The sequence below is a fragment of the Phaethon lepturus genome, unplaced genomic scaffold (genome assembly GCF_000687285.1).
Source record: "Phaethon lepturus isolate BGI_N335 unplaced genomic scaffold, ASM68728v1 scaffold18265, whole genome shotgun sequence".
Taxonomy (NCBI): Eukaryota; Metazoa; Chordata; class Aves; order Phaethontiformes; family Phaethontidae; genus Phaethon; species Phaethon lepturus.
Window position 1 is genome coordinate 4228 of NW_010538578.1, and position 10830 is coordinate 15057.

Here is a 10830-nt window from a genome sequence, read left to right on the forward strand (position 1 = left end):
AGAGTTACCCGTGGTAAAATTCCATTCATAGTGATCATCGAACACTAAGTATTTATTATACTGATATACTCATTTGCTTAATGAGTATTTTCCGGTTTGGAATGTATTTCAGTATGCAAAGGAAACTTTTCCAGCTCTGGGAACCCTTCTGAAGAACAGAACCCTTCACCAAACAGAGCCTAAAACTTTACAGGTACAATGGTAGCTTCTTGGTTTCCACTCTTAGGATGAATTTATTCTTAAAAAGCTCAATATCTGAGAGGCCTTTCAACATGAATTTTCCAATTATTAAAAGAAATTCAGCAATTAGCTCTAGTACTCTTCCCCCGCCCCATATGTCGTTTATAAAGCCACACAAATACAGAACTACCGCGGCTATTACAGCACCAAGGACTTGTGCATATCACTAGGAAATGCATACTTGGATTTTTTTTCTGTTTTTTTTAATTCTTCCAAGTCTACAATTTTTGCTGCGAGGCAAGAGGGAAAAATGGAAAGGCAACACATCAATCTTTTAAATGGCGGTGGCGATAGGGAACAAGAGGAAACTGGATAATGGTACTCAACATTTCCCAAAGTATTTTAAAAATGTGTCCTGTAAAAAGTAGCTGACCTTAAAATTTGCTTATTCCCTCACTTAAGCAAATAAAACATTCACCCCGTTCTCCAGCCAGGCAGGCAGCACCAAGGCCTCACGTTCATATATCCCCACTTTGTCTAGCTGGCACCTTACGGATGCTGCGCAGACACACCATGGAAAATAATTAACGCCGGCAACAGCATTCCCCTCGGATCTGTTTCGTGCCAACCTGGTCTTTTTACATTTCACGCCAGTTTACTTCTACATCAATGAATAACGCTTTGTCACGAAACACCTTATATTTTCACAGCCCGGGCTCACAATTCCTCACCATGCCTCAGAAAATGACCCGCAAAACCCACGGGACGGTCGCTTTGGGTCGGGTAAAGACGCGCAGTGGCCTTACCTGTCGCTGCTGGTACTGCTGCTGCTGCTGATGGAGTCGCTGCTGGAAGATCTGCTCCTGGATCCGCTGCCACTGGGCGAGCGGGTGGGTCTGGACGCCTGGCTGGCCAGCCTCTGCGGGGACTGGGTCCTGGACTGGGACGAATGCGGCGACCGACTCCTGCTGTGCTGGTAATTCCTTTCCGGCCTTCTGCCTCGTACCTCCCGTGTAATATCATCCCTGTAGATATCCCTGTGTACCACACTGGGCAATGTAAACTGCTCCCGGGCCCTAGGTTCGTAACGGGGGTCGTGAGCATCAAAACGGTTCGGACTTCGACTCCGAGAAGTATAATAGAGCCCGTGTTGTAAAGTCCGCTCTCGAGGATCTCTATAGTAATCCTGATCGTAATGTCTCGTCCGATCAAATCCTCCCGTCCCCCGCTCATGGTGTCCATAGGCACTATGTTCATAAGCACGCTCCCTGTTATCTGAAGCCCTGCATTTAGGAAGGGGGGAAAAATACTTCATCAGAAAGGGGCAAGCACAACTAAAAGCAAATCATGCAAACATTCACGTCAGCACTGAACTTATTTTTGCGACTGCTTCTCCACTAAATGGCAATAACCTATCAAGCAAACACTGACAAAAACGTTTTACTTTACTCCAACGTTATAGTCGTATACAATAAAGCTGAGCAATCATTTTGTTTTAATCACAATATCAGGCTTTCATGACCAGCATCTTGCCCACACAGGAAAAAATACTGCTTTCCTGTGCAGGATCCTCATTTAAGTTGCATTTGGTTGGGTTTTTTTCCTTTTTCCTTTAAATTCAGTAAATGAGGAAAATTTCATGTTTGTGCATATCACAGCTAACTCCCCTCCCCCCCTCCATTTTTGCTAAAGAGCTTCAGAAATTCTTCTGGAATTTGGTAATTGCTGGAGCTCTTCTAATTATCCTTCTGCAAAAATGGCATCACAAATTGGGCTGTAGCCATGAAAGCCTCCGTGCAAAGCATGACCCAGAGGTAAGAAGCTGCTTTCAAAAGGGGTAGCATAACCCACAGAGAAGGCCCAGAAAATTAGGGGTTTTCTTGTTGCTGCCCTAAAATATTTCATCCTCTTAGAGGGAATTTTGCTTTTATCAGACTGTTACACTCGATTCTCGTCAAAGTTGCACACCCTGAAGAAAAACCTGGATTAGTTATGTCAGAATACTTAAACTGCAAGGGTGCAGGCCCCCAAAAGATACTAAGACCCTACAAATGGAGTATAAATTCAATTTTTCAGTAGGCATTTTTGTTTGTTGAGACTGCTAGTGTTACTGCAATCACAGAATTTGTATCTTCACAAGCACACTGCTTTCAAGTAGCTAAGGCCCATTTTGTTTCAGTATTTCGAACATTTTCAATGTCAACTGAGAAAGGCTCTACGTTCTGAGAAAGTTAGTGGGATCTCTCAAATAAAGAGATAGTAAAACTGACAGGTAAAGTTAAAAGAACATTACAAATAGTTTAGTAGTCTAATTTAGACAAGTACCAGGACGGTATGTCTAAGTTACGTCCACAGAATGAAAGACCAAGAATGATTACGTTGAACGTTTTAAAAAACACTTGCAGAATTCAAAGTATGTCAGGGTAGCCGAAGTTAATTTAAAAATTTAATTATCCATCTTATGAAGGACATTTCAACCTTCCTTTTTTTTTTTTCAGCCCTCTCTCTCTGATTCTTCCTTCAGAATCAATTATTAGTCACTTCAATCTGAATTCTAATAACCCAATTCTGCCTTGTGCTTCCTCCTCCTCTCCTGCATCACAGGACTGTCTTCTACTTACAATGGCAGAAGTATTTCAGGTATCTTTTATACACTGAAAATGGGATTTGAATCTTTCTTGATTAGCATCTCGGGAAGTTCCTGCCATGCCTTCTCCAATGAATCACTAGATCTTTAATCTGCTAAATATATTCATCCGCTGTTGTTAAATTAGAACTCATTTTCCAGCTTTCCACAGAACTAGCTCATGTTCTGCCTGCATTTCTCTCAAATTACATGTAAGAAACTACCTAACCAGTGCAACAGAATGTCATTAACTTATACATCTGCTTGAAATTCATTGTTGCCTTTCTATTTTCATTACCTCTTGCTCGCAACAATGGCATTTTGAAAGATATTTCAGGATCTGGCACAGAAACACGTCTCTCCCCCCCCCCTCCCCCCCCCTCCCCTTTGAAGGGCCAAGATCAACAATTTTACAAACGATTGCATTTAGCATCCTACAAAGTGTTAATCAGTGAAAGCTGATTTAATGAGGTAAGAGAAAAAGCAGTACTTTCTACAGGGTTACTGCTATATAGCTGACATAAAAGAACGAAGTCCTTATCCATGAAAAGGACACAGAAGACAGACAGAGGAGCTAGCAGAGCTGAAAAATCTAATGGCTACAGTGCTTTTTTTGATTTATCTATTAGTACTAAGTACTACTGGAGTTAGTGGAAAGAGAGGGTTTGACTTGGGTTAGGAGAGGGGCTAATATACACAGGGCAGGACATACCAACCTTTTCCAAGTGTGGAAACACGACCTATATTCCCAATTAAATCTAGGGAGAGAATTGTGAACATAACTTCCCCAATTTTGGCCCCTCTTACAGGGGTAATCCACCTTCTTAATGGGCAAGGGTGTCAAATGATATTTTAGATGAACCAACAAGAAAAAAAAAAATCTTAGTGACAAGACAAAACCAAAAAAAATTCCACTGGAAGGAAGTAGTCCCAGACTGAAACTGTAACTCTGAAACCCCCAGACTTCTTTCTTGAGACAGTAGGCACTTAAATAGATCCATTATTTTTAATTTCCAGCCCTATGTCTGAATCAAGCAGCTGGTAGAAGATCGCCCAATGCACGAGGGCACTCATCACTGCTGGCCAGCAGGCATCCTCTAGCCGCCTTTGTAACCATCCAGCCCAGTCATTTTTCACTGGCGTATCCACAAACTGGTATTAGCACCACGTCCTTAAAACTAAAGTTATGTTTAATGTGGAGTAGCAAAGAGCTTTTTAAGAGACTAGATAGTAATCCACTCCCCATGGCTACTGACGTCTTGACTGTATACCATCCAATAAATTCAAGGCAGTAGTTCTTATCCCAGCATTAAAAAAAAACACTATAATTTCCAAAATTTAGTAATGTCCATCATCTCTTTTTGCCAATACCATCAGAAAGAATAATCCCAATAACTTGGAAATAATGTAGATCCAAAATGGAAACATCACAAGCTGCCTTCAGTCTTCTCCATCCAAGCGTTATTTCCACGGCTAAGTGTTGTCTGTAGAATCCAAGGGGCTGCATCATTAAAGTCTACTAGAAATTTTGTGGTGAAAATCCAATTAACATACCAACTGTGTACAGTGAGAACTGAGAACTAGGCATCAAGCTTTCACAGAATTTTAGGTTCTAGTATTCCGAAGATACTCCACAGAGAACTTCACCACATGTTGTAGAGTAAGATAGCTCCATCTGGCAGCAGGGATACATCCGAGCAAGGCCTTAATATTATCCAAGAAATGGAATCATTACTTCTAGAAAAGAGTAACTCCAATATCGATGCTGGCCAAAGGAAATCTTCCATCTTAAAACCACCTTATTTCAAGTGTAGATATCCAACCAGCTGCAGAAAACATCCTCTATGGATCCACAAGGTACCAGCCACTGGGATAGAAATCACTTCCGTTTCCAACCCAAAATAGGAAACATAGATAATTCCCAAAATTTTAAATCCATCTGGGGGCCCTAGATACGAGTTTGTGTTTCTCACCATATCAAATACAAAATACCTGCCTAGAGAAACCTTGGAACTTACCCATCAAGTCTCCGCTCATAACGTCCTTCCCGTGCATGAAGCGATGGTGGGGGGCCATAAGTGGGCCCCCCACCACCTCCTCTGAACCCAGAAACCTCTCTACTACGAGATGCTATGGAAACTGTATCATCCAATCCCCGAGCAGCACTGGGAATGGTTCCTGGTTCATTATAATCCGTCCGTAGGTCTCTATCTCCCATTTTGTTGACAGAGTTGTGTGCCTTCTGCGCACTTTTGATGTCCACAAAATCCACAAACGCTGCCACTCCGCCTTCCGACCCCCTCTTAGGGAGTATTTTGACACTTTCGACACGTCCATATCTGGAAGAAAAGCAAAGCAGAGCACATACATTAGTGCTAGTAGAAAAAGACCGCATTTAACAGCATTGCCTCCTGCAAAATCAACATCCATTTCAAACCATTTGCCCTTCCCATACGGCAGGAAAAATCAATCTCAAAGCACGGCAGAGGTTGGAGGACGAGTTTTCAGAAAGAGAAAAAAGCCATTTGCAGAGGGGAAAAAGCCATTTAAACTTTCCATCATTATATTTAAAACTGCTCTCTTTTGGTTGGCCTACAGTGAGATCGCCCTTTTTAGAACAACAGAGCAACAGCAGCTGAAGAAATAGAAAGGTATTCACAACTAGAGCAGCCCTTCTCATTTTTCATCTGACGAGCAAGACATAATTAAAACAAAACTGTGTCACAACAAGTAGAAGTAAAGACGGCCCGACAATTTTCTTAAGAAAACAATGACCTTGACACAGCAACTCCACTACTCCGGTCTATATTTAATCCATTCAGCGCTAGAACAAGAGTCTTCATTCTGATCCTTGTTCCCGATCTCAAACCCGTTTCCTTACAACAGCCTCGCAGGACTCTTTTGAAGTGTGACCGACAGAGGCACCCCCGGACCGGGGTGCTTCTGGGGTTCAACTTTGCATCCCTGCCCCGTGGACCAAGTCACACAAGAGGCATGCTGAAGAAAGCTGACGGGAACGTGACGCCACCCTACTTAATGTATGTTAAGTAATTGCAACACAGGCACTTACGGATGAGTAAATGTCTACATAAAAAAAAAAAAAAAACAACAAACATGTTTGTGCACACAGAAAGCATGATGTAAAAATGTTTTCAAAATAACTTGCATCAACCCATAGCAAGAAAGGATAAAATGAGCAGTATGAACACAGCAATATTTTAAAACAGCCCAGAATTGCCAGTCGCATTTTGGTTGCTCGTTTCTGTAAGCCAAGAGATTTTGAGCAAAACAGGTAAGGGCTTTTAACTGCAGTTGCTAATCCACAACAGAGAAGCAAAAAGCGTATTTTTGAATGTACTGACAAATGAGAAAGGGACACATAAATAAAAAACTAAGCAAGAAATACTTGTAATCTCAATGAAGAATTATTGCCAAAAAAATTTTCTATTCACAAAGGCAGCACAACACTGAACAGACGTAAACAGATTTTAAGAAAAGCTGTTTTCAGCTATATACGCAGGAAAAAGCTAATACAATTGCCTGTCTGAGGAGCAGATGCTGTCACAACCTGCATCTGACTCCGTTTTATGCATGGCTTTCCATACACCTTAAAATTTCGTCATCCAACAACAATGACTAATCCTTAAACACCATTTGAAAACCTGCCTCGCTGACTGCTGGCTTCTCATTCCAACCTGACCTACTACACTTCATATATTATCTGGTTTGCATTTAGATATCATTTTTCTTTGGCTTATACTCCACTGAATACAGCACGCTGTCCGTTCAAGAATATGTGTGCAAAACTAGAACATCTTTCAAGTCAAAAAGTGCCTTGGTAGGAATAAAAAGGCAAGGTCACATACGGGGCACGTCCTTGCCCCTATGCTGCCCAGAGCAGAGCTTGCCACCTTTGTACTCGTGGGTACAGGACGGTGACGCTTAATTCTCAGGAGCTTCCTAACCTGTGATACCAAACCAACGCACCAGTTATTTTTTATTCTAATTAAAAGCTGCAAGGAGCAAATAATAGCAAATGGTACTGCAGGAAGATACTTCTCAAAGTTTGCACTCTCCCAAGGCTGGGTAAAGTTGTCTTACCTTGAAGGCAAGATGTGGAAAGAGCAGAAAAGTAAAGATTATAGCTAATAAAATCTGTGTGAGGGGAAAAATGGCCTAATTGAATGTGGCATGTGTAAAGAGAGAAGAAACAGGAAAGGAAGCAGGGGGAAGGAAAACAGGAAAGAGATGATTTGAAAAAATGTTCATGCCCCGAATGAACCTGACAAAAAATATAAAAAATAATTAGGTATCTTAGGTACCATCACCCTTTAACATGCAATTCAGTGCCGGTTCTCTACAGACGACAAAGGGAAGATTTAATAGGACAGAGTGCTCCAACTCTCATGCCCACCGAGTTTTCCTTCTCAATAACGTAGTTACAAAGTCACTGGTGAGAACATGTAGTTCCCTTTTGCTCACTGTTTACATATTCCGTTTCTGGCAACACCAGCCCGTACTGTCTACAGTCTTCGGAGCGGGGGGAAATGGTATCTTAGCATTACTCAAAAAAAACTAAAATCCTAATTGACCTTCTGACTGCAGTCACCACAGCCTACTTTGTATGAAGTGCTGCCTGCCAGTTACATCAGAAATGAGCTCTGGAAGACTCTTCCCACTCATCATCCTGACAATTATGTCCTCATTCTGAAATCCCAACACATATATGTTATGGTAACATATGCACAGACCTCAATTATTTTTCTTTTGCTGCAGAAGATCCAGAATGTGTTAAAATGTTCAAATATTCGAGCTAATGCTGCCCAGAAAGCACTGAAAATACACAACATCGACATAATATGCTCCCCATATACCAACAAAATCACCCAGCAAACACACAACCCTTGCAGCCAGAGCTTAATTTTTGTATTGGGAAAAGTGTACTTTGGTTGCCATTAATTAAGACTTCCCCCCCCCCCCCAAATCAGAAATGGATGGGGGGGGCTACTACTGAATTCCACTTGCAGCCACGGTCCTAAATCATCCCACTCAGAGACAGCAGGTCTTAATCTGTCCGTTATCCAGATACATAAATATACGCCACGCTTTGGTGTCCTGCACCGTACCCTTGACGAGCCCTGAGGATAATCTGTGACAATCGTCTTTGCTGAAAGCAAGGGAGGCAGACGAGGGGAGGAGAAAGGCAGCGTAAGGGAGGATGAAAGAAAACCGAGAAGGAGAGAGCCCTGAGTATTCAAGGACAGCTGCTGGAAGAGGAAGGTTTGCATTTTCCGTGCCCCAACATGGTCCTGTGATTACACACATCCTTCGGTCCCCCACCGTGAAGATTAATCTGTCTAGTGATGTGATCCGACCCAGCCCCACCCGTTGGCGTCTCTCCGAGCTGCTCCAGTCTTGGCAGATGCTGCCGGGAGGAGGACCGCATCGAGGGGAGAGGAAGGGAGATCTGCAGTGCTGCATCACCAGACGGCTTTACTGCAGCAGAATAATACATTACAAGGGAGGGAAGGAAAAAAAAAGACACACACCAATACTTTCTGGAGGGCTGGGGGAGGAGAGGCGGCGATAACGCCGCGTTTTGTTACGCAGATCGCACGTTACAGCAAGATGGAGGCGAACGCGCCCCCGAGGAGCAACCTTTGTCCGGATCCCGAGGGCTGGGAAGAGGGGACAAAAGACAAGGGGAGGCATCGCCGCGACCTTTGGTAACGTTCGCAGAGCCTTCGCCTGGTATCTCGCTACCTGCGCGTCAGCCTTTTCCAAGAAGGCCGCGTTTCACAATCGCTGGCAGACCTAACAGAAAGCAAAGAGGCGTGTTCGCTCAGCTCCGAATCCACAGACCCTAACGAAAACAAGGCTTTTTAGTGCCTCTTCCCGTCTGCAACGCATGCCGATTAATCATTAGCTCCATACTGTAACGACAGCAGCCGAGGCCGTATTTTCAGAGGGGTTTACAGTTCAACCAGAAGCAGAGGAGATGAGGATGCACAAGAGCTGCTATGTCACCAAGCCCCTCCACCAGCACAGCACGATCGCAGCACCCAGCTGTAAACAAAGATCTAGCGGCCCGCTCAGAAAAAAAAAAAAGTTGCTCGATAATCAGTGCTCGAACAAAGCCACACTAATCCAGCTTTTCAGACAAAGAAAAGGAATTCATAATTTAAGCATTATCGGTTTATTCACTGTAGATCAAAGCACCTCTATAATCATGCAGCTGAAATGTCTCTGGGCTCTTGGCATGGCTGCTCGGCATGTTTCTCTCGCTCTCCAGCCCTTCCTCCTCCCCAGCTCTTCCTCCTGTACCGGCAGACAGTGCGGCCGGGTTGGGAAACGCAGCCTCCGCCAATACAAGGCCGGGCTGGTTCCTCCTCCCTGGGGGAGACATGTCACCCAGACATGGCCAAAGTCATCCCTCACCCCACAGCTTTCCCTGCACAGGGGCATCTGCACCTTGGGCACCCTCGCCTTTCCATTTCTAATTAACCATTTCATCTTGGGTGCTTACTCCAAACCTTCATTTTTCTGCACAATCTCTGCTATTCCCAAGAAAAAGCATTTTAAACAAAGGATGGACTAAGAGAGAGCCAGCCGGTAAATGTTTAGTAAGCAAATAGTACTTTTTTAGTAAGCAAATGTTACAGTTAGCTGCAGTATTTTATAAACTGATGAGGATCTTTACAGGATGATATACACACGATAGGAAAAGGTAGGTCGAAATCAGGGATTTGTGCTTTTGAAGTTAAACTGAACCCCACTTTAAATCATATTACCTCCCTATTTCCCAAGTTGAGCTCCCCCCAAGCTTGTGAAGACCCAACCGTTTTCAGTACTGCAGAATTCTGCAGGTCAGAAAAACTTCACCATATTTTTATTTAGAAGCCAGCACAACGCTACACTCCAGATACTACTAAATGCAAGACACGTTAGAAGATCAAAAATAACACTGGAGTTTTTTGTGCATGTTTCTGCGCCGCTCGTTAAGAGCATGATTTGACAAGACATCCTGATACAGCAGGACATCTGAATATTTTGGATTCACTTGGATTCACTTTGACTAAAGTCAGGTATCTTTAGCCATCTGAAAAGCATGGGTGATTTTTCCGTGCCACGCTTAAACTCCTTCCTCCTCCGTTATTATACAACCCATGCAAGCCCCAGCCTGCATTATTCAGTAAAACGTTCGCACAGCTTGAAGCTTTTCTTGGCCAATCGCATTCCTCTTGCTTTGTTGTTATTTCATAACAAAATAACGTGACCTGAAATGATACTTCTCCAGATGTCTGCGTCCCTTCTCCTTATTCTCCTAATCGGCCCAAATGCCCCATGCTAGGGGCTACTCTTCCCCCTGCACAAAGCAGATCTGCTCCAGATACAGGGAAATGCAAGATGCACAAATACCAACGCTATGGTACAGGAGGTTGCCATCGCCAGCTCCGTAGATGTTCTTAGCCTGCTGAAGTCTGTTGAACTCCCTTATCATCAGTTCTGGGGTCTTCTGCCACCATGGACATCCATTTCACCGTCCAAGAACTTGGTCCACCACAACAGTACATGCATCTACTTCCCATCCGTGTAATACAGAAAATAACACGCCAGAAGAGCAGCAAAACCAACGGCGCTGCAGTCTTACCAGCAGCAAGACACCGAGCCGTGGTGGCAGTTATCCTGAAGAATTCCTACTCCGAGTCAAGTGGAGTGTTCCCGTACCCCCAACGAACCGCTCAGGGAGCACCTCCCTCCCCTACCACCACCAAAAGCGGCGTTAAATATTCGTCACTGTAAAAGCTTGTAAAGCAAAGGGACTTGGGTCTTTACACAGGCATCTGCAAAGAATAAGGCACTGTAATTGATCACAACGAGGGCATTACTGTAATAAATAAAATACACCATAGAACAGTTATTAACATGCTTGGCCTAAGAAAATTACATACCACCCTGTTCCATGCTTCATATTCATTATAGCCAGAAACTTAAATTGCCACAAAAAGTATTTATGTGCTTCT

General features: G+C 43.5%; 1 protein-coding gene across 1 annotated transcript; it reads right to left on the minus strand.

Moving 5' to 3' along the window:
• Nucleotides 1-982: 982 nt before the first annotated feature.
• Nucleotides 983-9212, minus strand: LOC104620598 (msx2-interacting protein-like). Its single transcript, XM_010286871.1, has 4 exons — nt 9131-9212; nt 8570-8669; nt 4825-5145; nt 983-1463 (listed from the first exon to the last, which is right to left on the minus strand). Exons 1-4 carry the CDS (start codon nt 9210-9212, stop codon nt 983-985), a joined length of 984 nt encoding a protein of 327 aa, XP_010285173.1.
• Nucleotides 9213-10830: the final 1618 nt, after the last annotated feature.